The following is a 26,787-nucleotide window of genomic DNA, read 5'->3' as shown; positions in this document are numbered from 1 at the left end:
TCCTAAATCTGACACTCTTCTGGCTGACGCCATTGCCAGTAAAAAAAGAACTTTAACCGTTAACCACTTAAGATCTGCTCTCTCAAGTGGTTCAAACAGAGGACCCTGGAGAAATGTAAGAACTAAATTCAAATCCCAGGGAGCTGCAGGAGGAACAAATGGAGGTTGAATATGTACTACTCCTTGAAAAAACGTACGTACATCCTGTAAATCAGCAATCTTCTGCTGAAACCATACAGTTAACGCTGAAACCTGAACCCTCAAAGAAGCAACTTTCAACCCTTTATCCAATCCTGCCTGAAGGAAATCCAAAATCCTAGCTACTTTAAAAGATCTCGAATTGAAATTTTTTCCAGCATACACCAATGAATATAGGCTTGCCATATTCTATGATACACACGGGCCGAAGAAGGCTTTCTTGCTCTAAGCATAGTTTGGATTACTTGTTTCGAAAATCCTTTAGCCTCTAAGATAGAGGTTTCAACAGCCACGCCGTCAAAGACAGGCGATCCAGATGACTGTGACAACAAGGACCCTGCATTAGCAGATCTGGACGTTGAGGGAGCAGTATCGGTGCTTCCACGGACATTCTCAACAGATCTGTGTACCAATGCCTTCTTGGCCAAGCTGGAGCTATTAGAATGATTGCTCCTTTTGCCTGTTTTATCTTTCTCACTACTCTGGGTAACAGAGATATTGGAGGAAACAGATATGCCAGCTGAAACCTCCATTCTACTGACAGTGCGTCTACCAGGACCGCTCCTGGGTCCCTTGTTCTCGATCCGTACCTCGGAACTTTGTTGTTTAGACGAGACGCTATAAAGGTCCATCTCCGGTAGACCCCATCTGTTCACCAGTGTCTGAAACACTTCTGGGTGTAGTGCCCATTCGGTTTCCTGAATGGTGTGTCGACTGAGAAAATCCGCTTCCCAATTTAGTACACCCGGGACAAATACTGCTGACAATGCCGGGAGATGGAGTTCTGCCCATTTTAGAATGGGAGTTACTTCCTACATCAGTCTCTTGCTGTTAGTTCCTCCTTGACGATTGAGGTATGCTACTGCTGTCGCATTGTCTGAGCGGATCTGGACTGGTCTTCCTTGTAGATTGTCCTCTGCCAGAACTAAAGCCAGGTAAACGGCCCTTATCTCCAACAGATTTATCGGCAGGCGACTTTCCCTTGCGGTCCATTTTCCCTGGAACCATAGGCTTCCGAGTACCGCCCCCCAGCCTTACAGGCTGGCATCTGTTGTCAGGACTTGCGACTCTTTTATCCAAAAGGATCTCCCCTTGTTTAAATGGTCTGTCTGTAGCCACCACGCTAGAGACCTTTTTACATTTACCGGAATCTTTATCATCTGCTTATCGTCTGATGATTTCCGTTCCATTTGGCCAGAATAAGGTGCTACAACGGTCTGGAGTGGAATTGAGCATATTCCACCATGTCGAAGGTTGATACCATCAGACCCAACAGTCGCATTGCTGCATGGACTGACATTGTCTGGGCTTGCAACTCTTCCTGAGCCATGACCTGCACCTTGACTATCTTTTTCTCTGGTAAGAGAACTTTCTGTAAGTCTGAATCCAATATGGCCCCCAAATGAACCATACGCTGTGACGGATTCAGGGACGACTTTTCCCAATTTATGAGCCACCCGTGTCTCTGTAAACAAACTATCGTCTGTTGAAGATGGCTCAACAGTAAATCTTGCGACTGTGCTAAGATTAACAGGTCGTCGAGGTATGGGAATATTCTTCCCTGTTTGCGCAGACAAGCTGCCATAACCACCATGATCTTGGTAAACACCCTGGGTGCTGTAGCTTGCCCGAAAGGCCGAGCTTGGAACTGGAAATGTTCCTGGAGGATGGCAAACCTGAGGTAACACTGATGAGACAGCGCTATAGGCACATGTAGGTAAGCATCCCGTACATTCAGAGATACCATGTAATCTCCCGGTTCCATAGCCAACATTATGGAGCGTAACGTCTCCATGTGGAACTTCGGGATCCATATGTATTTGTTCAACATTTTCAGATTGAGGATTGGTCTGTATGACCCATTTGGTTTCTGGATTAGAAATAGATTGGAGTAAAACCCCTGTCCCCTTTGTGATGGAGGTACTGGGACAATCACACCTGACTGCAGTAATTTTTGGACTGCTTCTTGCAGGCCATTGCCCTTCGACTCTATACGAGACGGGCTGATGCAAAAAAATCTTTGAGGAGGCTGCCTCCTGTATGGGAACCCATACCCCCGAGATACTACCTTCTGCACCCAAGCATCTGCTGTTGACTGTTGCCATGTGTGTGCAAAAAGAAGGAGTAGGCCCCCAACCCTGGAATCCTCCAGGCGGAGGCCCGTCTCTTCAGGTTTTCTGTTCAGGTTTGGAGGCTGGCTTTTTACTAGCCCACTGCGTCCTACCCCTGGATTTAAACTGGGGTTGCTTAGGCTCCTCTTTAGCTTTCGCTTTGCCAACGAAATGAGCGAAATTTTAAACCTTTGGATTTAGGGTTATAAGCAGCCGGAAATCTGACCTTTTTCGATTCAGCCTCTGATTCTAGGATATCCGATAAAGGTTTTCCAAATAATATATTACCGACAAAAGGCAATGCTTCCAATTCTTTCTTGGACTCCGCATCTGCCTTCCAGGTCCATAGCCAAACTGCTCTGCGAGCGACTACTGTCAAGGCTGAAACTTTAGAAGCAACTGTGCCTACATCAATTGCTGCTTCTTCCAAATACTGGGCAGATTGTCTTAAACGGTAAAAACGATCCTCTTGCTCCCTAGTAGGAGAAGGGATGTCATTCTCTAGTTCCTCTATCCATTCGCCCATTGCCTTTGCTACCCAGGCCGAAGCCATAGCAGGTCTTACCACTGCTCCTACTAGAGAAAAAATATTTTTCAACAGGCTCTCTACACTTCTGTCTGTGACATCATTCAATGAGGTAGATGACAGTGGTAAAGCATATTTATGCACGAGTCGCAGAACATGTGCATCTACTTTTGGAGGAACTTCTCTTTTCGAACAATCCACAGCAGGAAATGGATAATAAGAATCCCATCTCTTAGGAATTCAGCTTTTACTGATTTTGTTCGTATAAATACAGGTGCTTTTGCTTTTAACACGGTCTTGGCTGGCTCTTCCAACGAGAGAACAGCCTTCACAGCATTAATAAGTTCAGCTACATCTTCTGAACTAAAGCTCTGCGACTAATCATCACACGGAGTGGAATCTATTGTATCATCATCATCCGATGTATCATCTTGTGTAGTCTGCCACACAGACGTATCTGTCTTAATCTTACCTGCCCCTTGGTTGCTTGTAGAGGCTACTGGAACCAAACCATAGGAAGGGAGCTGCATGTATGGGTTCATAGTGTAACCTAACCCTTGAGGTGGTGCTACCGGAGCTAACCTGTCCGCTATTCAAGACAGAGTCTTTGCGAACATATTCCATGGTGGCTCTGTTGGTGGTTGAACCAACTCCTGTTTTTTACTTCGCTGAAAAGCGAAACAGTTTGCACACAAACCCTCATAAGTGACCAATTGATTCATATCAATTACCCCTGACTTACAAGATAAGCATGTTAGGGCTGTAGGAGTGCTTGATAAATTCTCCTCATCACTTTTGCCGCTCACAGACATGGTATTAACCTGTTATTGACTACACAATTTGTGACTGAAAATCACCCTATATGTCAATATATAGAGGTGAGATCAATCTGACCACAGTGCACCTGATTTGAGGGTCAGAACAGGACTGACATTACACAAAAAAGTCAGCACACATACTAGCAGTCAGTCACATGTTAAAGCATTAGACATTGCCATATGAGAATACAACCTCCATAACAACTTATACATAAGTAGGAAAATTGTACTTCTGTTTTAAACTGGTTTTTTTTTCAACATAGCATGCAGAAAACACAGTAATATACAGGTCTCACATGCAATAGGTACTAAAAATTAACAATGCATACTAAGAAGTAGAGAGAATTTTTAGTACTGTACACCCTGCCTCCGTAGAGCGGGATACAGGGAGACTCGCCACACTTCCATATCCAAGCAAATACGCTCGTAAGACGCTGAGTGGATTCAGACGCTACTGGTGTACACTGCCGCTCTTGATAACTGATAACGGACACGGACGCTCACCAACGGACACGGACGCTGAGCGACTTCCACCTGTATGCAGACGCTAAGGCCTGCGACTCGGTCTGGCGGGTTTATCTCCAGTGTACACAACCGCGTCTAAGCTGCGACCGAGTACCCTCGTGGTAGCGTCTGAGCCGGAAGTGAGGTCATTTAGTTCACGAAACGAGAAACATGCGGGAAATGGCCATGTACTCGGAGGAGGGACGGCCAGGAGAGTGTCTGAATCCCCCTGTTGACTTAAACTCCCAGGATCGCGGCCTCTACCTAGTCCTGGCGCCTATGGTCCCCGGAGCGTAGCTCTGTCGCACTCTAGATGTTCGGCGCATCAACACACTGTTTGTAGTCTCCACCAAAGTCAGTGTAGCTGTGTCCTGACCCCTCTAGTAAGAGGAAGTCCATAGACTCACCGTCTCCCCATGCTCCGGCCACAGCCTGGTTACGTCTGCTGGACCTGCTAGAACATCCGACACAGACGCCCGTCGAGACAGCACTGATACCCGAAGGTAAGCGTTGTTGCGACCCGGTGGGGAGTTGTTGGAGCGACTCTTTCTAGAATGCGTTTAAGACGCTGTTAAGATAAGTCGCTCAAAAAAAACAATATAGTAAGTCTATAAAAATAAAATAATAAAAACTTGAGGCAGCTCCACAGCAGCCCTGTGACCATGCGGCTTCCTGCCGCACCAAACAAAAAACTGATCTGACTGAGTCAGTGGGCGGGACTATATAGTGGAGGCCCCAATGCATCCTGGGAGGCCAGAAAGTTTGTGACCGTGTTGGTGCCATTTTCGCTGTCGCTCGACAATATCCCAATGTTATCCTGTGGATAATCCTGTGGACCCAGCCAGAGAAAATGTGATTCATCAGACCGGGCCACCTTCTTCCATTGACCAATGGTCCAGTTCTAATGCTCATGTGCCAACTATAGACATTTTCAGTGGTGGACAAGTGTCATCATGGGCAACCGAACCCATGGAGGCCCCACCTTGCAACTTACAGGATTTAAAGGATATGCTGCTAACGTCTTGGTGCCAGATACGACAGGACACCTTAAGAGGTCTTGTAGAACACATACAGTATATCTCACACATATACACGCACACATACAACTTACCTGAAAGTCCACAGCTCGCTTGGAAGCCAGATCTGCTTTGTTACCAGACAAAGCTATTACAATATTAGGGCTTGCTTGTCTCTGAAGTTCTTTCACCCAGTTCTTTGCTCTTGCAAATGATTCCTGCAATACAGTGAATGTAATACTCTATTACACTTCATCATTTTGCATCACAGTGGTTACCTGCTATATACTTCTTTCCTCACTCAGGGGTATATTCAATTGAAGTCGAAAGCTGCCGTCTGTCGAAAAAACTTAAGTTTTCGACTTTTTTTAGGTCGGAAGGTGTTCCGACCTATTCAATCTAACCCCAAATTATTCGACAAGTCGAGGAATTCGACTTGTCAAAAAGCACGTGGTTCTGTCAAAAAGACAGGTTTCGGCCCCCTTTTCAACCATCTCAATTCGACTTTAAAAAAAGTCGAAGTGAGATGCGGGAGCAGAGACGGTGAGAGCTGCGGGCAGACGGGGAGAGCAGCGTCGGAGGATGTGTCCCAGCCGCCGCTCACAGCAGCGTCCACCTGGCTCCAGCAAGCAAGACCTCGCTTGCTGGAGCCGGGTGGATGCTGCCGTGAGCGGCGGCCGTGATGCGAGAGCAGAAAAGGTGGAGATGGGGTGTGGGGGGTGGGAGGAGAGACGGGGGAGAGCAGCATAGCCGGAGAATGTCCCAGCCGCCGCTCACAGCAGCGACCACCCGGCTCCAGCAAGCGAGACCTCGCTTGCTGGAGCCAGGTGGACGATGCCGTGAGCGGCGGCTGGGACATCCTCCGACTACGCTGCTATAGCGCTTCTCTCCCCCGTCTGGTCGCGGCTCTCCCTGTCTCAGCTTGCATTGAATAGTCCAGGTCGGATCCACTCCGACAAATGAATGTCGGAATGGATCAGACTTCAATTGAAAATACCCCTTCTATTGCTTTTCTGATCTTGCATAAATGCTTAACAAAATGAAAAAAATCTTGTGCCAATGAGACAATACTTCAGTTTTATTCATTTTTAGACAGATAAAAGCACCAAAACATTGAGCGAACTAAGCAAAAGGTAACAAATGACCACTGCAAACTGATGAACCAATCTATAATTTTGAAGAAGTTAATCACGTCGGCTAAAGAATGAAAATCACCTGATTTATCGAGTAGCAGTGAAAAAATAGGATTTTAATTACCTACCGGTAAATCCTTTTCTCGTAATCTGTAGGGGATACTGGGAATCCATTTAGTACCATGGGGTATAGATGGGTCCACTAGGAGCCATGGGCAATATAGAAGTTTGAATGTGTGTGCCGACTCCTCCCTCTATACCCCTCCTACCAGACTCAGTCTAGGAAACTGTGCCCGGGGAGACGGACATACTTTGAGAGAAGGATATAGAAAAAGAGAGTGGTGAGATTTCGAACCAGCACAACTAGAACAAGAGGAAAGCCATGCTAACCAAACTTGCAACAGGGATAGCAACAGCTAAACCAAACAACATTACTTAACCAAGTAACAGAGCAGGAAGAACGAAGCACCGGGCGGACTACGAGAAAAGGATTTACCGGTAGATAATTAAAATCCCATTTTCTCTTACGTCCTAGGGGGATACTGGGAATCCATTTACTACCATGGGGAAGTACCAAAGCTCCCAAACCGGGTGGGAGAGTGTTGAGGTTCCTGCAGAACTAGTTGACCAAACTGAAGGTCCTCAGAGGCCAAGGTATCAATCTTGTAAAACTTTGCAAACGTGTTCGAACCCGACCAAGTAGCTGCTCGGCAGAGCTGTAAAAGCCGAGACACCCCGGGGAGCTGCCCAAGAGGAACCCACAGACCTAGTAGAGTGGGCTTGAACAGATTTTGGAATCTGCAATCCTGCCGTAGAATAAGCATGCTGGATAATGATTCTGATCCAGCGTGCAATGGACTGCTTCAAAGCAGGACACCCGAGTTTATTGGGATCATAAAGAACGAACAGCGAGTCCGATTTCCTGTGACGAGCTGTTCTCTTCACATAGACCTTCAAAGCCCGTAAGACATCCAAAGACTTTGAAGTTGCAAAGGCGTCTGTAACAGCCAGAACCACAATAGGTTGGTTGATGTGAAACGCAGACACCACCTTCAGAAGAAATTGCTGAACAGTCTTGAGTTCAGCTCTGTCTTCATGGAAAATTAAGTAGGGGCTCTTATGATACAACACCCCCAGCTCCGATACACGTCTTGCTGAAGCCAAGGCCAACAGTGTGACGGTCTTCCACGTAAGGAACTTTACGTGTACCTCCTGCAATGGTTCAAACCAGTCCGACTGAAGGAACTGCAACACCAAATTGAGATCTCAAGATGCCGTAGGAGGCACAAAAGGAGGTTGTAAGTTCAGAACACCTTTCAAGAACGTCTGGACCTCAGGGAAAGAGAAGCCAATTATTTCTGAAAGAAAATAGACAAGGCCAAAATCTGAACTTTTGTGGAGCCTAGACGTAGACCCATGTCAACTCCCGACTGCAGAAAAAGCAGAAAACGTTCCAGATAAAATTCCACCGTAGCATATTGTCTGCTCTCACACCAAGAGACATATTTCTTCCAGATACAATGGTAATGTTTAGACGTTGCCCCCTTTCTGGCTTGGATCATAGTCAGAATGACCTTGTCAGGAATCCCTCTCCTGGCTAGAATTAACCGTTCAACTTCCATGCCGTTAAACATAGCCGTGGTAAGTCTTGATAGATGAATGGGCCCTGTTGCAAAAGATCCTCTCTTCGGTCATCAACTCGATAAGATCTGCATACCAGGCCCTTCGTGGCCAGACCGGAACACTGAGGATTGCTTGTACTTTTCCCTTTTTATTCTTTTTAGAATTCTTGGGATCAGAGGAATGGGAGGAAACAGTACACCAGCTGGTAGACCCACGGAGTTGTCAGGGCGTCTACCGCTACTGCCTGTGGGTCCTTCGACCTGGAACAATACTGCCTGAGCTTCTTGTTGAGTCGAGAGGCCATCATGTCGATTTGTGAATACCCCCACCGACGTGTTAATTACCAGAACACCTCCAGGTGGAGGCCCCATTCCCCTGGGTGCAGGTCGTGTCTGCTGAGCAAGTCTGCTTCCCAGTTGTCTACTCCCGGATGGCGTGTTTTTCAGCCCAGAGGAGAATTCTTGACAACCCTGACGTTGCGGCTCTGCTTTTCATTCCACCAAGTCGGATTATGTACAATACCGCCGTCACAATATCCGACTGGACTTGAATGGCCTGATTCTGAAGAAGAGATGAGGCCTGCAGAAGGGCGTTATAGATAGCCCTGAGTTCCAGGATGTTTATTGGAAGGACGACTTCCTGACTTGACCATCTTTCTCTGAAACTGCACCCCCTGGGTGACTGCTCCCCAACCTCTGAGGCTTGCGTCTGGTTAGCAGAATCCAATTCTGAATCCCAAACCTCCGACCCTCAACTAGGAGAGACGTCTGTAGCCACCACACGAGGGAGATCCTGGCTTTTGGTGACAGACGAATCCTCTGGTGCATGTGAAGATGCGATCCGGACCATTTGTCCAACAGATCCAACTGGAAGGGCCTCGCATGAAACCTTCTGTACTGAACTGCTTCGTAAGAAGCCACCATTTTCCCCAGAAGGAGTATGCAGAGATGCACTGAGATCCGGGTCGGCTTCAAGACGGCCCGAACCATCGACTGGATTACCATCACCTTTTCCAAGGGAAGAAATATCTTCTGAGACTCTGTGTCCAGTATCATTCCCAGGAACTGAAGCCTTTGCGTTGGATCCAGGTGAGATTTTGGCAGGTTCAGAATCCACCCATGAGCCAGAAGTAGTCTGGTTGAGAAGGCAATGTTCTCCAAAAGCTGTTTCCTGGAAGGTGCCTTTATCAGAAGATCGTCCAAGTACAGAACAATGTTCACTCCCTGTCTGCGGAGCATCATCATCATCTCCGCCATCACTTTGGTGGACACCCTCGGGGGCGTGGAGAAACCAAATGGCAGGGCCTGGAACTGGTCGTGGCAGCCCTGCAGTACAAACCGTAGATAAGCCTGATGAGGCGGCCAGATCGGAATGTGAAGGTACGCATCCTTGACATCCAGAGATGCTAGGAATTACCCCTCTTCCAGACCTGAGATCACTGCTCTCAGAGACTCCATCTTGAATTTGAACACACGTAAGTACGGGTTCAATGACTTGAGGTTCAGAATCAGTTTTACTGAACAGTCTTGTTTCGGTACTACAAACAAGCTGGAATAGTAACTCTTGTTGTGTAGACGAGGTGGAACTGGAATAATGACCTGGGTCTGTAACAGTTTTTGAATGGCGTCGTTTAAGTTTACTCTCGCCTATCATGAAACTGGTAACCCTGATTTGAAAAATCTCTGAGGTAGGAGCTTCTGGAACTCCAGTCTCTAGCTGTGGGATATAAGGTCTATGACCCAGGGCTCCTGGCACGATCTTGTCCAGATGTGACTGAAGAATTTTAGCCGGGCCCCACTCATGTCTTCCAGGCATTGTGTCTACCGTCACGCGGAAGGTTTTGAGGAAGGAGAGCCTGAGCACTGTTCCTGTGAACCGGCAGTCGCTGGTTTGGGTGGTGTACCTCTAGCCCCTCTTGCAGCGGTAGATGAACCTCTGGCCTTGCCCCTTAACTTGGCAGTCCGAAAGAACTGTAGATTAGGTCCTGAGTATGCCATCCTAGCTGGCGGATCTTCAGAAGGTAGGTATGTGGACTTACCCACAGTAGCTCAGGAGATCCATTTGTCGAGTTCATCTCCAAATAAGGCTTCTCCTGTGAAAGGTAGGCCTTCCACTCATTTCCTGAAGTCCATGTCAGCAGTCCACTGATGTAGCCATAATCCTCTGCGTGCGGACACTGCCATAGCTGTAGTGCGTAGATTAAGCAAACCTATTTCCTCTATGGCTTCCACCATAAAGTTTGCAGAGTCTTGTATATATTGCAGAAGCAAAATAATTTCCTCTTAAGGTAAGGTGTCTAACCCCTCAATTAAATTACCTGACCATTTAACAATGGCTCTTGTAATCCATCCACATGCTATAGTGGGTCTCTGAGCCACCCCAACAGCCGTATACAAAGATTTGAGTGTAGTCTCAATCTTGCGATCAGCCGCATCCTTTAGGGAAGCTGCACCAGGCACAAGTAGTACAATTTTACGTGACAGCCTGGAGACTGATGCACCCACAATCGGTGGATTTTCCCATTTTTTCCTATCCTCAGGAGAAAAAGGAAAAGATAACCGCCTGGGAATCTGAAATTTCTTATCTGGCTTAACCCACGGTTTTTCAAACAGGGTATTTAGTGCCTTTGACACAGGAAAAGTGGCTGAGGATTTTTTCTTAATATTAAAGTAAGATTCCTCACTCTTCTCTGTCAGCTTATCAGGGATATTTAGAACTTCTCTGACAGAGTCTATGAGAGTCTCTACACCCTGCGACAGAGTACCCTCCAGTACCGCTGTGTCCAGCTCACCTTCCTCCATTTCTAACCCTTCATCATCAGAGTCAGAATGCAGTATATGGGACAAAGTACGTTTTTGCGGACAAATGGTAGAGGACTGAGACGCTGGTCTGGGTACTGAGTCCTTTTTCATAAACTCATCCACAGACTGCCTAAAGTATTGCGCCTCTTTTCATTACGAGATAATTTTGTAGAAATGGTGAAAATCATTCCCCTTATGGAGTCCAGCCATGCTGGCTCTACCCCACTAGCCTTGGAAGGGACAAGGCACTGAGTACAACACACACATTCAAACTTCTATAGTGCCCATGGCTCCAAGTGGATCAGTCTATACCCCATGGTACTAAATGGATTCCCATTATCCCATAGGACGTAAGAGAAAACAAAAATGAAGATGAAGTAGCGCATAAAGCATGCTGTGTCAGCTATCTGGCAAGAGGATAAGGAGGGGTAAAAATCCTTATTACGCGGGCAATCATTATGCATTGAAAAGGCAGTAAAAAAACAAAACAAAACCTTAATAATCTTATGGATGCAATACTATTTAATGAATATATTAAGGGACAAATTAAAGAGATTAATAGACCAATATTATATTATACTTGTATTAAGCTGGCACTAAAATATTGCTAAAAAAAATATTTATGAAAAGGAAACCATATTTTATGATGTGGGCACCATTTATTAGTGAGGTAAAGCCTTTCCTGTCATACTCCAGTATATGGTAGAGTTTTGACTATATAAACTATATGAAAAATACAAAGAATATATTATAAATATCTTCTTTGTGTTATTCTCATAATTTTTATAGTCAAAGATTCTATGACAGGTGAGCCAGTGCCTATCTTTTCCACACATCTCTGATCAAAACACACCAAATTTTCAGCAGCATATACTGCCCACCTGTGTATAATACTAACATGAGACCTTGAATTCATACTGTATATGGGCCCTCATTCCGAGTTGTTCGCTCGCAAGGCGAATGTAGCAGAGTTACACACGCTAAGCCGCCGCCTACTGGGAGTGAATCTTAGCTTCTTAAAATTGCGACCGACGTACGCGCAATATTGCGATTACAAACGAGTTAGCAGTTTCTGAGTAGCTTCAGACTTACTCTGCCTGTGCGATCAGTTCAGTGCTTTTCGTTCCTGGCTGACGTCATAAACACACCCAGCGTTCGCCCAGGCACTCCCACCGTTTCTCCGGCCACTCCTGCGTTTTTTCCGGAAACGGTAGCGTTTCCAGCCACACGCCCCTAAAACGCTGTGCATCCGCCCAGTAACACCCATTTCCTGTCAATCACAATGCGAACGTCGGAGCGATGAAAATGCCGTGAGTAAACTTACTTTCATCATAGTAAAGTTACTTGGCGCAGTCGCAGTGCGAACATTGCGCATGCGCACTAAGAGAATTCTCACTGCGATGCGATGAAAAACTCCGAGCGAACAACTTGGAATGAGGGCCATGGTGTGTAAGTCTGGCTCTGGTACTAGCAAGTGCCTCCCCAGCTATTTACCTCACTGCACTGCCATTTATGATGCCATCAAATAACTGTTTCCCCCAATAATAAACTGTTTAATATTAGCAGCTTAATATAAATAAAGTATAAAGTCTTTTTATTGGCCTCCCTAGCAATTGTTTAATATTGAAAAACAAATATAATGTATAAAATAAGATTTTACTCACCGGTAAATCTATTTCTCGTAGTCCGTAGTGGATGCTGGGACTCCGCAAGGACCATGGGGAATAGCGGCTCCGCAGGAGACTGGGCACAACTAAAGAAAGCTTTAGGACTACCTGGTGTGCACTGGCTCCTCCCACTATGACCCTCCTCCAGACCTCAGTTAGGATACTGTGCCCGGAAGAGCTGACACAATAAGGAAGGATTTTGAATCCCGGGTAAGACTCATACCAGCCACACCGTATAACTCGTGATACTATACCCGGTTAACAGTATGAAATATAACTGAGCCTCTCAACAGATGGCTCAACAATAACCCTTTAGTTAAGCAATAACTATAAACAAGTATTGCAGACAATCCGCACTTGGGATGGGCGCCCAGCATCCACTACGGACTACGAGAAATAGATTTACCGGTGAGTAAAATCTCATTTTCTCTAACGTCCTAAGTGGATGCTGGGACTCCGTAAGGACCATGGGGATTATACCAAAGCTCCCAAACGGGCGGGAGAGTGCGGATGACTCTGCAGCACCGAATGAGCAAACTCTAGGTCCTCCTCAGCCAGGGTATCAAACTTGTAGACTGTTGCAAAAATGTTTGAACCCGACCAAGTAACAGCTCGGCAAAGTTGTAAATCCGAGACCCCTCGGGCAGCCGCCCAAGAAGAGCCCACTTTCCTCGTGGAATGGGCTTTTACAGATTTAGGGTGCGGCAGTCCAGCCGCAGCATGTGCAAGTTGAATCGTGCTACAGATCCAGCGAGCAATAGTCTGCTTAGAAGCAGGAGCACCCAGCTTGTTGGGTGCATACAGGATAAATAGCGAGTCAGTTTTCCTGACTCCAGCCGTCCTGGAACATATACTTTTCAGGGCCCTGACTACGTCCAGTAACTTGGAATCCTCCAAGTCCCAAGTAGCCGCAGGCACCACAATAGGTTGGTTCACATGAAAAACTGATACCACCTTAGGAAGGAATTGGGAACGAGTCCTCAATTCCGCCTTATCCATATAAAATACAGATGAGGGCTTTTGTATGACAAAGCCGCCAATTCTGATACACGCCTGGCCGACGCCAAGGCCCACAGAATGACCACTTTCCACGTGAGGTATTATAGCTCCACGGATTTAAGTGGCTCAACCCAATGTGACTTCAGGAAATCCAACACCACGTTGAGATCCCACGGTGCCACTGGAGGCACAAACGGGGGCTGACTATGCAGCACTCCCTTAACAAAAGTCTGAACTTCAGGCAGTGAAGCCAGTTCAATTTTGGAAGAAAATCGATAGAGCCGAAATCTGGACCTTAATGGAACCCAATTTTAGGCCCATAGTCACCTCTGACTGTAGGAAGTGCAGAAATCGACCTAGCTGAAATTTCTCCTTTGGGGCCTTCCTGGCCTCACAGTACGCAACATATTTCCGCCATATGCGGTGATAATGGTTTGCGTTCACTTCTTTCCTAGCTTTAAATAGCGTAGGGATAACTTCCTCCGGAATTCCCTTTTCCTTCAGGATCCGGCGTTCAACCGCCATGCCGTCAACGCAGCCGCGGTGCGTCGTGGAACAGACAGGCCCCCTGCTGCAGCATGTCCTGTCTGAGCGGTAGAGGCCATGGGTCCTCTGAGATCATTTCTTGGAGTTCTGGTTACCAAGCTCTTCTTGGCCAACCCGGAACAATGAGTATAGTTCTTACTCCTCTCCTTCTTATTATTCTCATTACCCTGGGTAAGAGAGGCAGAGAAGGGAACACATACACCGACTGGTACACCCACGGTGTTACCAGAGCGTCCACAGCTATCGCCTGAGGGTCCCTTGACCTGGCGCAATATCTTTGTAACTGTTTGTTGAGGCGGGACGCCATCATGTCCACCTGTGGCCTTTCCCAACGGAGTACAATCATTTGGAAGACTTCTGGATGAAGTCCCCACTCTCCCGGGTGGAGGTCGTGTCGTCTGAGAAAGTCTGCTTCTCAGTTGTCCACGCCGGGAACGAACACTGCTGACAGTGCTAACACATGATTATCCGCCCATCGGAGAATCCTTGTGGCTTCTGCCATCGCCATCCTGCTTCTTGTGCCGCCCTGTCGGTTTACATGAGCGACCGCCGTGATGTTGTCTGACTGGATCAGCACCGGCCGGTGTTGAAGCAGGGGTCTAGCTTGACTTAGGGCATTGTAAATGGCCCTTAGTTCCAGAATATTTATGTGTAGGGAAGTCTCCTGACTTTTCCATAGCCTTGGAAGTTTCTTCCCTGTGTGACTGCCCCCCCAGCCTCGAAGGCTGGCATCCGTGGTCACCAGGACCCAGTCCTGTATGCCGAATCTGCTGCCCCCTAGAAGATGAGCACTCTGCAGCCACCACAACAGCGACACCCTGGCCCTTGGAGACAGGGTTATCCGCCGATGCATCTGAAGATGCGACCCGGACCACTTGTCCCACAGATCCCACTGGAAGATTCTTGCATGGGACCTAGCGAATGGAATTTCTTCGTAAGAAGCTACCATCTTTCCCAGGGCTCGCGTGCATTGATGCACCGACACCTGTATTTGTATTAGGAGGTCTCTGTCTAGAGACAACAACTCCTTGGACTTCTCCCCAGGGAGAAACACATTTTTATCCTGTTCTGTGTCCAGAACCATACCCAGGAACAGTAGACGCGTCGTAGGAACCAGCTGCGATTTAGGAATAATCAGAATCCAGCCGTGCTGGTGTAGCACTTCCCGAGATAGTGCTACTCCGACGAACAACTGCTCCCTGGACCTCGCCTTTATAAGGATATCGTCCAAGTACGGGATAATTATTTCGGCCATTACCTTGGTAAATACCTCGGTGCCGGGGACAGACCAACGGCAACATCTGGAATTGGTAATGACTATCATGTACCACAATTTTGAGGTACTCCTGGTGGAGAGGGTAAATAAGGACATGCAGGTAAGCCTCCTTGATGTCCAGTGATACCATGAAATTCTCCAGGCTTGCAATAATCGCGCTGAGCGATTCCATTTTGAACTTGAACCTTCGTATATAAGTGTTCAAGGATTTCAATTTTAGAATGGGTCTCACCGAACCGTCTGGTTTCGGTACCACAACATTTTGGAATAGTAACCCCGGCCTTGTTGAAGGATGGGTACCTTGATTTCACCTGCTGGAAGTACAGCTTGTGAATTGCCGCCAGTACTACCTTTCTCCGAGGGCAGCAGGCAAGGCTGATGTGAGGTAACGGCGAGGGGGAGTCGCCTCGAACTCCAGCCTGTATCCCTGTGATACTACTTGCAGAACCTAGGGATCCACCTGTGGGCAAGCCCACTGGTCCCTGAAGTTCCTGAGACGCGCCCCCACCGCACTTGTCTCCACCTGTGGAGCCCCAGCGTCATGCGGTGGACTCAGAGGAAGCGGAGGAAGATTTTTGATCCTGGGAACTGGCTGTCTGGTGCAGCATTTTCCTTCTTCCCTTGCCTCTGTGCAGAAAGGAAGCGCCTTTGACCCACTTGCTTATCTGAAGCCGAAAGGACTGTACCTGTACTTTCTTAGGCTGTGAGGAACCTGAGGTAAAACATTTTCTTCCCAGCTGTTGCTGTGGATACGAGGTCCCAGAGACCATCCCCAAACAATTCCTCACCCTTATAAGGCAGAATCTCCATGTGCCTTTTAAAGGCAGCATCACCTGTCCACTGCCGGGTTTCTAATACCCTCCTGGCAAAATGGACATTGCATTAATTCTGGATGCCAGCCGGCAAATATCCCTCTGTGCATCCTTCATATATAAGACGACGTCTTTAATATGCTCTATGTTAGCAAAATATTATCCCTGTCTAGGGTATTAATATTATCTGACAGGGTATCAGACCACGCTGCAGCAGCACTATTTATGCTGAGGCAATTGCAGGTCTCAGTATAGAACCTGAGTGTGTATATACAGACTTCAGGATAGCCTCCTGCTTTTTATCAGCAGGCTCCTTCAAGGTGGCCGTATCCTAAGACGGCAGTGCCACCTTTTTTGACAAACGTGTGAGCGTCTTATCCACCCTAGGGGATAATTCCCAACGTGACCTATCCTCTGGCGGGAAAGGGTACGCCATCAGTAACTTTTTAGAAATTACCAGTTTCTTATTGGGGGAACCCACGCTTCTTCACACACTTCATTCACTCATCTGATGGGGGAACAAAACACTGGCTGCTTTTTTTCTTTCTAGGAGCTCAGGAGAGCCCCTAGTGTGCATCCAGCTCAGCCGGGCACAAGAATCTAACTGAGGTCTGGAGGAGGGTCATAGTGGGAGGAGCCAGTGCACACCAGGTAGTCCTATAGCTTTCTTTAGTTGTGCCCAGTCTCCTGCGGAGCCGCTATTCCCCATGGTCCTTACGGAGTCCCAGCATCCACTTAGGACGTTAGAGAAATAATATTGGTCTATTAATCTTATTACTTTTCCCCCTAATACATTCATTACACAATATTTCGCCCCATAAGATAATAGTATATTGCACCATCAGCCCCCCCCCCACACACATCACGGTCTTGCCCCTGACTCAGTTACGCTACTCCAGCACACAAGCCGCTCCATACCAATCCACCTCTTCCACGACACACCCACTGTCCTGTCCCAACATCCTCCCTCTTTGCTACCTGGTCCTTGTCCTGCAGCTCTTATGACTTCGCCCCTAGACAACTGAATACTATAAGATAGCTGATCAGAAGTGCCACAGTTCATGCTGACAAGCTTTTTCAAATTGGTTTTATCATTGCTGTTTTATATACTGATTTGGCATCTACTGAGACCTTCATCGTAGCATTGTGATATACCATATAAAATCATTTAAATCCCACTGATGTTTAAGACCCCTGATGAAGTCCGTTGGACGAAACGCGTTGGGTTACGCACGGCTGTGAGAGCATCAAACATCCAATGATATGTTCTGGAAAATGCCATTGTAAAAAAGGAATAATACAGCAACTTTTAATTGCTTCTGTTTTAGAGATTGTTGTTTTGTAAAAATGGATATATTGTCCTAAAAACAAATACTGACAATTGTATGAATTATGGTCTAATGTCATTACACGAATAAATGTTTTTAACTATCGTGGTTACTAAGTGTCAATAGCTAATTAGCTATTTAGAGAAATATCCCAATAAGCTCCCTTGGGAATTCATTTTTTGCGTATATATATATATATATATATATATATATATATATATATATATATATATATATATATATATATATATATATATATACATATACATACATACATACATACATACATACACACACACACACACACACACACACACACACGCAGGTTGAGTATCCCATATCCAAATATTCTGAAATACGGAATATTCAGAAATATGGACTTTTCTGAGTGAGATAGTGAAACCTTTGTTTTCTGATGGCTCAATGTACACAAACTTTGTTTAATACACAAAGTTATTAAAAATATTGTATTAAATGACCTTCAGGCTGTGTCTATAAGGTGTATATGAAACATAAATAAATTGTGTGAATGAACACACACTTTGTTTAATGCACAAAGTTATAAAAAATATTGGCTAAAATTACCTCCAGGCTGTGTGTAATAAGGTGTATATGAAACATAAATGCATTCTGTGCTTAGATTTAGGTCTCATCACCATGATATCTCATTATGGTATGCAATTATTCCAAAATACGGAAAAATAAGATTTTACTTACCGATAAATCTATTTCTCGTAGTCCGTAGTGGATGCTGGGACTCCGTCAGGACCATGGGGATTAGCGGCTCCGCAGGAGACAGGGCACAAAAATAAAAGCTTTAGGACTAGGTGGTGTGCACTGGCTCCTCCCCCTATGACCCTCCTCCAAGCCTCAGTTAGGATACTGTGCCCGGACGAGCGTACACAATAAGGAAGGATTTTAAATCCCGGGTAAGACTCATACCAGCCACACCAATCACACCGTACAACCTGTGATCTGAACCCAGTTAACAGTATGACAAACGTAGGAGCCTCTGAACAGACGGCTCACAACAATAACAACCCGATTTTTTTGTAACAATAACTATGTACAAGTATTGCAGACAATCCGCACTTGGGATGGGCGCCCAGCATCTACTACGGACTACGAGAAATAGATTTATCGGTAAGTAAAATCTTATTTTCTCTGACGTCCTAGTGGATGCTGGGACTCCGTCAGGACCATGGGGATTATACCAAAGCTCCCAAACGGGCGGGAGAGTGCGGATGACTCTGCAGCACCGAATGAGAGAACTCCAGGTCCTCTTTAGCCAGGGTATCAAATTTGTAGAATTTTACAAACGTGTTCTCCCCCGACCACGTAGCTGCTCGGCAGAGTTGTAATGCCGAGACCCCTCGGGCAGCCGCCCAAGATGAGCCCACCTTCCTTGTGGAATGGGCCTTGATAGATTTAGGCTGTGGCAGGCCTGCCACAGAATGTGCAAGTTGAATTGTGCTACAAATCCAACGAGCAATCGTCTGCTTAGAAGCAGGAGCACCCAGCTTGTTGGGTGCATACAGTATAAACAGCGAGTCAGATTTTCTGACTCCAGCCGTCCTTGAAATATATATTTTCAATGCCCTGACAACGTCCAGCAACTTGGAATCCTCCAAATCGCTAGTAGCCGCAGGCACCACAATAGGCTGGTTCAGGTAAAACGCTGAAACCACCTTAGGCAGAAACTGAGGACGCGTCCGCAGTTCTGCCCTGTCCGAATGGAAAATCAGATATGGGCTTTTATACGATAAAGCCGCCAATTCTGACACTCTCCTGGCTGAAGCCAGGGCCAGTAGCATGGTTACTTTCCATGTAAGATATTTTAAATCCACCGATTTGAGTGGCTCAAACCAATGGGATTTGAGAAAATCCAAAACTACATTAAGATCCCACGGAGCCACTGGGGGCACAACCGGGGGCTGTATATGTAGTACTCCTTTTACAAAAGTCTGGACTTCAGGAACTGAAGCCAATTCTTTCTGGAAGAAAATCGACAGGGCCGAAATTTGAACCTTAATGGACCCTAATTTTAGGCCCATAGACAATCCTGTTTGCAGGAATTGTAGGAATCGACCCAGTTGAAATTCCTCCGTCGGGGCCTTCCTGGCCTCACACCACGCAACATATTTTCTCCAAATGCGGTGATAATGTTGTGCAGTCACCTCCTTCCTGGCTTTTACCAGGGTAGGGATGACCTCTTCCGGAATGCCTTTTTCCCTTAGAATTCGGCGTTCAACCGCCATGCCGTCAAACGCAGCCGCGGTAAGTCTTGGAATAGACACGGTCCCTGCTGAAGCAAGTCCCGTCTTAGAGGTAGAGGCCACGGATCTTCCGTGAGCATCTCCTGAAGTTCCGGGTACCAAGTTCTTCTTGGCCAATCCGGAGCCACGAGTATCGTTCTTACTCCCCTTTGCCGTATAATTCTCAGTACTTTTGGTATGAGAGGCAGAGGAGGAAACACATACACTGACTGGAACACCCACGGTGTTACCAGAGCGTCCACAGCTATTGCCTGAGGGTCTCTTGACCTGGCGCAATACCTGTCCAGTTTTTTGTTGAGGCGGGACGCCATCATATCCACCTTTGGTTTTTCCCAACGGTTCACAATCATGTGGAAGACTTCTGGATGAAGTCCCCACTCTCCCGGGTGTAGATCGTGTCTGCTGAGGAAGTCCGCTTCCCAGTTGTCCACTCCCGGAATGAACACTGCTGACAGTGCTATCACATGATCTTCCGCCCAGCGAAGAATCCTTGCAGCTTCTGCCATTGCCCTCCTGCTTCTTGTGCCACCCTGTCTGTTTACGTGGGTGACTGCCGTGATGTTGTCCGACTGGATCAACACCGGCTGACCCTGAAGCAGGGGTTTTGCCAGGCTTAGAGCATTGTAAATCGCTCTTAGCTCCAGTATATTTATGTGAAGAGACATCTCCAGGCTTGACCACACTCCCTGGAAGTTTCTTCCCTGTGTGACCGCTCCCCAGCCTCTCAGACTGGCATCCGTGGTCACCAGGACCCAGTCCTGTATGCCGAATCTGCGGCCCTCTAACAGATGAGCACTCTGCAACCACCACAGAAGAGACACCCTTGTCCGTGGAGACAAAGTTATCCGCTGATGCATCTGCAGATGCGATCCGGACCATTTGTCCAGCAGATCCCACTGAAAAGTTCGTGCGTGGAATCTGCCGAATGGAATCGCTTCGTAAGAAGCCACCATTTTTCCCAGGACTCTTGTGCATTGATGCACAGACACTTTTCCTGGTTTTAGGAGGTTCCTGACAAGTTCGGATAACTCCCTGGCTTTCTCCTCCGGAAGAAACACCTTTTTCTGAACCGTGTCCAGAATCATTCCCAGGAACAGCAGACGTGTCGTCGGGGTCAATTGAGATTTTGGAAAATTCAGAATCCACCCGTGCTGTTGCAGCACTACTTGGGTTAGTGCTACTACGTCCTCCAGCTGTTCTCTGGACCTTGCCCTTATCAGGAGATCGTCCAAGTAAGGGATAATTAATACGCCTTTTCTTCGCAGAAGAAACATCATTTCGGCCATTACCTTGGTAAAGACCCGAGGTGCTGTGGACAATCCAAACGGCAGCGTCTGAAACTGATAATGACAGTTTTGCACCACGAACCTGAGGTACCCTTGATGTGAAGGGCAAATTGGGACATGCAGGTAAGCATCCTTGATGTCCAGGGACACCATAAAGTCCCCTTCTTCCAGATTCGCTATCACTGCTCTGAGTGACTCCATCTTGAACTTGAATTTTTGTATGTACAGGTTCAAAGATTTCAGATTTAGAATAGGTCTTACCGAGCCGTCCGGCTTCGGTACCACAAATAGTGTGGAATAATACCCCTTTCCCTGTTGTAGGAGGGGTACCTTGACTATCACCTGCTGAGAATACAGCTTGTGAATGGCTTCCAATACCGTCGCCCTGTCTGAGGGAGACGTTGGTAGAGCAGACTGTAGGAACCGGCGAGGGGGAGACTTCTCGAATTCCAACCTGTAACCCTGAGATACTACCTGCAGGATCCAGGGGTCCACCTGTGAGTGAGCCCACTGTGCGCTGAAATTCTTGACCCCCCACCGCCCCTGAGTCCGCTTGTAAAGCCCCAACGTCATGCTGAGGGCTTTGCAGAAGCCGGGGAGGGCTTCTGCTCCTGGGAGGGAGCTGCTTGGTGCACTCTCTTACCCTTTCCTTTGCCTCGGGGCAGATATGACTGTCCTTTTGCCCGCTTGTTCTTATAGGAACGAAAGGACTGCGGCTGAAAAGACGGTGTCTTTTTCTGTTGGGAGGGGACCTGAGGTAAAAAGGTGGATTTCCCGGCTGTTGCCGTGGCCACCAAATCCGATAGACCGACCCCAAACAATTCCTCCCCTTTATACGGCAATACTTCCATATGCCGTTTGGAATCCGCATCACCTGACCACTGTCGCGTCCATAAACTTCTTCTGGCAGATATGGACATCGCACTTACTCTCGATGCCAGAGTGCAAATATCCCTCTGAGCATCTCGCATATAAAGAAAAGCATCCTTTAATTGCTCTATAGTCAATAAAATACTGTCCCTATCCAGGGTATCAATATTTTCAGTCAGGGAATCCGACCAAACCACCCCAGCACTGCACATCCATGCTGACTCCCTAGGGGGTGACATCACCATTACCGGCAATTGCTCCGCCTCCACACCAACATCGTCCTCATACATGTCGACACACACGTACCGACACACAGCAGACACACAGGGAATGCTCTTATCGAAGACAGGACCCCACTAGCCCTTTGGGGAGACAGAGGGAGAGTTTGCCAGCACACACCCAAGCGCTATAAATATATAGGAACAACCCTACAGAAGTGTTGTTTCCTTTATAGCAGCTTAATATATCAATATCGCCAAAAAAGTGCCCCCCCTCTCTGTTTTTTTTACCCTGTTTCTGTAGTGCAGTGCAGGGGAAAGTCCTGGGAGCCTTCCTCGCAGCGGAGCTGTGCAGGAAAATGGCGCTGTGTGCTGAGGAGATAGGCTCCGCCCCCTATTTCGGCGGGCTCTTCTCCCGGTGTTTGTGAGACCTGGCAGGGGTTAAATACATCCATATAGCCCCAGGGGCTATATGTGATGTATTTTTAGCCAGAACAAGGTATTATCATTGCTGCCCAGGGCGCCCCCCCCCAGCGCCCTGCACCCTCAGTGACCGCTGGTGTGAAGTGTGCTGACAACAATGGCGCACAGCTGCAGTGCTGTGCGCTACCTCATGAAGACTGAAAAGTCTTCTGCCGCCGGTTTCTGGACCTCTTCACTTTTCGGCATCTGCAAGGGGGTCGGCGGCGCGGCTCCGGGACCGGACTCCATGGCTGGGCCTGTGTTCGATCCCTCTGGAGCTAATGGTGTCCAGTAGCCTAAGAAGCCAATCCATCCTGCACGCAGGTGAGTTCACTTCTTCTCCCCTAAGTCCCTCGTTGCAGTGAGCCTGTTGCCAGCAGGACTCACTGAAAATGAAAAACCTAATAACTTTTTCTAAGCAGCTCTTTAGGAGAGCCACCTAGATTGCACCCTGCTCGGACGGGCACAAAAACCTAACTGAGGCTTGGAGGAGGGTCATAGGGGGAGGAGCCAGTGCACACCACCTAGTCCTAAAGCTTTTATTTTTGTGCCCTGTCTCCTGCGGAGCCGCTAATCCCCATGGTCCTGACGGAGTCCCAGCATCCACTAGGACGTCAGAGAAAATCAGATATCCAAAATACCTCTGGTCCCAAGCATTTTGGATAAGGGATACTCAACCTGTATATGTGTGTGTGTGTGTGTGTGTGTGTGTGTGTGTGTGTGTGTGTGTGTGTGTGTGTGTGTGTGTGTGTGTGTGTGTGTGTGTGTATATATATATATATACACACAGTACCAGACAAAAGACTGGACCCACCGTCTCATTCAAATGAGAATGTGTGTCCAAACTTTTGACTGATACTGTATGTGTGTGTGTCTCTGTATATATATTACATGCAGGGTCCGGCTCTCCCAATAATAGATACAATAGCGCTGGGTGCCTCCACAGAAACCATATACAACCAACAACGGGTGCGGCACTCCATGCGACGAAATGATCAAAACACTTACAGTTGAAGTAGTGACAACGTTTCAATGCAATTTAATTGTGCATTTTCATCAGGTCACTTGACCTGATGAAAATGCACAATTAAATTGCATTGAAACGTTGTCACTACTTCAACTGTAAGTGTTTTGATCATTTCGTCGCATGGAGTGCCGCACCCGTTGTTGGATATATATATATATATATATATATATATATAAAATACACACGTATACATAAAATACACACGTATACATACACACACAATCCTAGCATGCCCTACACAGTAACTTTTTACAGTCTGGTTTATCTTTCTAACATGTAATACCTTTTGGTTAAAATGGATCTGACTGTTCGAGATTTACAGATGTCCCATTATATACAGTAGATCAAGTGCACTTTAAGTACTGAAGAGTTAAAGTAGATTTCATTGTGTGCAGTAAAATGGTTTCCCAGAAAAATGACAGGGTGACGAATGGGTAGTCACAACAATCCCTTTATCCACACACACATCACGGGGTCGCTTGGTACTAGTTAGTGACACGCCCCAGATTTCCCTGTATGTCAGCTTGCAGACATACTATAGTTAACATTAGAGTAAGGGAAAAGTTATAGTTTGCTTTAAATAAAAATACCAGTTTATGAGATAAACAAATATTTCTAAACAGGGAAAATTTTGCCTTTTCACTTTGCACATAGAAATAACTGCATTGGAAAAACAGACACATTATGTACTGAGGCTTAAAACCCAGCAGGGCAAGACAGCACAGTACACAGTGATGGTGTACTCTAGTACTATGTACACAGTACAGTAAAAGGAAAGCAAAATAATATTATAAAATGATGAACAATTACTATATTAACGCATAAAAAAGGCTACACATAATTACAAGTAAAAATAACAACCACTGCACTACGTGGAATACTTTGGAACCTCAAGTTCTCCTGATACATGTTTTTTTATTTTTATAAACATATGGCGCAATATGCTCAAAATACAGTAGCCATGCTCATCTTTTCTGCGATGCAGCAACACGGCTTGCTGCGACTATTCGCAATCGGCGATCGCTTCATTAATTCCTAAAGGAATTAGTTTTAATACCTAAAGGAATTACTTGTAATACCTAAAGGAACTAGTTGCAGCCTGGCATGCCATGCAGCACGCAGTGATGCAACATGCTGCATCGCAGTACGATGAGCATGGCTACATCTGTATATACTAATCTACATTTAGAAATGACCCCACCTGTACAATGCCTCTAACAGTTACCCCATTATTATATAGCAGCCCATAAGAAACTTGTCAGTTATTAAGTAGAAAAGTCACACAGAAAAACAATAACATTCTTCTTTCTGCAAAATGATAATCTCCAACAATTATTAGAAGAACAGAAACTAAAAATCACAGAAGAAAGTCACAGTACCTCATTCGTGATGTCATATACAACTATTGCAGCTTGGGCTCCCCTGTAGTACATTGGAGCTAGGCTGTGGTATCTTTCCTGACCAGCTGTATCCCAAATTTCAAACTTTACTGTTGTATCATCAAGGCAGACCGTCTGGGTGAGAAATGCGGCTATATACAAAAGTAGAGAAGAACAAGAGAAGGGAGATGGGGTGAGAAAGAAAAAAGGAAAATGATTTACAAATCACTAAGACATAGGTCTGCAAACTCGGTCCTCATTGCCCCACACAGTGCATGTTTTACAGGTAACCCCGCAGGTGCACAGGTGTATTAATTACTCACAGACACATTTTAAAAGGTCCGCAGGTGGAGTTAATTATTTCACTTGTGATTCTGTGAGGAGACCTGAAAAACATGCACTGTGTGGGGTAATGAGGACCAAGTTTGCAGACCTATGCACTAAGAAGATGTAACTTCTAAGTGGAGGATAGCCCTACACAGATGGCACGCCACTAGTTATCAAAGTCCATAAAAAAAAAAAAAAAAGACCTCTTTCATATCTGCCTTACATTAATTTATAACTTACAAAACATTTTTTTTAAGATGCAAAAAAACAACGGCCTATGTGCTGTAGTATAAAAGCAGAAAACAGTTCACATTGGTTATTCTTCAATGTACTTTTGTAGACTGCATGTAGTTTTATGTGGTGGTGATAATTATCGTGCATATATGTATAATGGCGTGAGGTGAAAAAGCACAGGACTAGGTAACTTCCTTGGGTCTGAAGAGAACAGGATTATACCTGGGCTTTCATATCCTCCATAACTTTATACAATTCCCAAGCCCCTAGATTTTGCTGCCTGGCTACCAGATTTTGAAGGGAGGAAGTAGATCCTCTTCAGCTCCAAAAGCGATTTTTGGAGGCGTGCCTGTATAGCACTGAAGGGTAGTGATGTCGCCACAGGGTAGGAGGGATTGTTAGCCTGGGGGAAGGCTGCGGAGTGGTTGTTTGCCTGGAAGTGCACCCTTATTTGTGTGGCCGTGGGGATTAGCTGCTCATTAATGTGGCCGCGGCGGTGGAGTTGGTGTGGTTGTTTGCCTGGGGGGCAAGGGGCATCCCCTTGGTTGTATAGCCGTGGGGGGAAGCAACTCAGTAATGTGGCTGCGGCGGGGTTTGGTTTCAGTTTGTTTCCCATACTGGATCGCCTCGTAGGAGGCGACCATCTTTCCCAACAATCTTATACAAAGATGGATGAACACTCGAAAAGGTAGGAGCACAATGCGGACCATTTCCTGAAGTGTTTTTGCTTTTGCCCCTGGTAGAAACACCTTCTGGGCCACAGTATCCAGCAACATCCCCAGGAACAGGAGCCTCTGAGTTTTCTCCAGGTGGGATTTCTGTAAGTTGAGGATCCACCCGTGGTCTGACAGAAGATGAATGGTGTGGTTGATATGGAGCAACAAAAGCTCCCTGGATCTTGCCTTTATCAGAAGATTGTCCAGATAAGGGACTACATTGACCCCCTGGACCCGGAGTTGGAACATCATCTCCGCCATCACCTTTGTGAATACCTCGCCGTGGACACACCGAAGGGTAGGGCCTGGAATTGGAAGTGATCGTCCAGCAGAACAAAAATCGCAGGTACGCCTGATGAGGCGGCCAAATCAGAATATGGAGATAGGCGTCCTTGATATCCAAGGAGACCAGAAATTCCTGTTCCTCCAAGCCCGCAATCACTGCTTGCAGGGATTCCATTTTGAACTTGAACACCCTCAAATTCGGATTCAAGAATTTCAGATTCAATAGACCTGACCGAACCGTCTGGTTTCGGCGCCACAAACAGGCTTGAGTAAAACCCCTTGAAGCGTTGCGGCATTGGTACTGGAACAATGACATGAGACTGGACCAACTTTCGGATAGCCTGTTGTA

The 26,787-nt window shown here is 46.5% G+C and overlaps 1 protein-coding gene across 1 annotated transcript in view; it reads right to left on the bottom strand.

Annotated features, from left to right (window-relative positions):
• RAB5A (RAB5A, member RAS oncogene family) overlaps positions 1 to 26,787 on the bottom strand; it is a 112,402-nt gene that overhangs the window by 11,139 nt on the left and 74,476 nt on the right. The window contains exons 3-4 of the mRNA XM_063922195.1: positions 24,877 to 25,028; positions 5,269 to 5,391 (exon numbers count right to left, since the gene is read on the bottom strand). Coding sequence (XP_063778265.1) covers positions 5,269 to 5,391; positions 24,877 to 25,028 — 275 coding nt within the window. The remainder of the gene's footprint in view (positions 1 to 5,268; positions 5,392 to 24,876; positions 25,029 to 26,787) is intronic.

Source organism: Pseudophryne corroboree, chromosome 5 (assembly GCF_028390025.1).
Source record: "Pseudophryne corroboree isolate aPseCor3 chromosome 5, aPseCor3.hap2, whole genome shotgun sequence".
Classification (NCBI taxonomy): Eukaryota; Metazoa; Chordata; class Amphibia; order Anura; family Myobatrachidae; genus Pseudophryne; species Pseudophryne corroboree.
The sequence above is the reverse complement of the archived record's forward strand: the minus strand, read 5'-3'. Positions and strand labels throughout refer to the sequence as shown.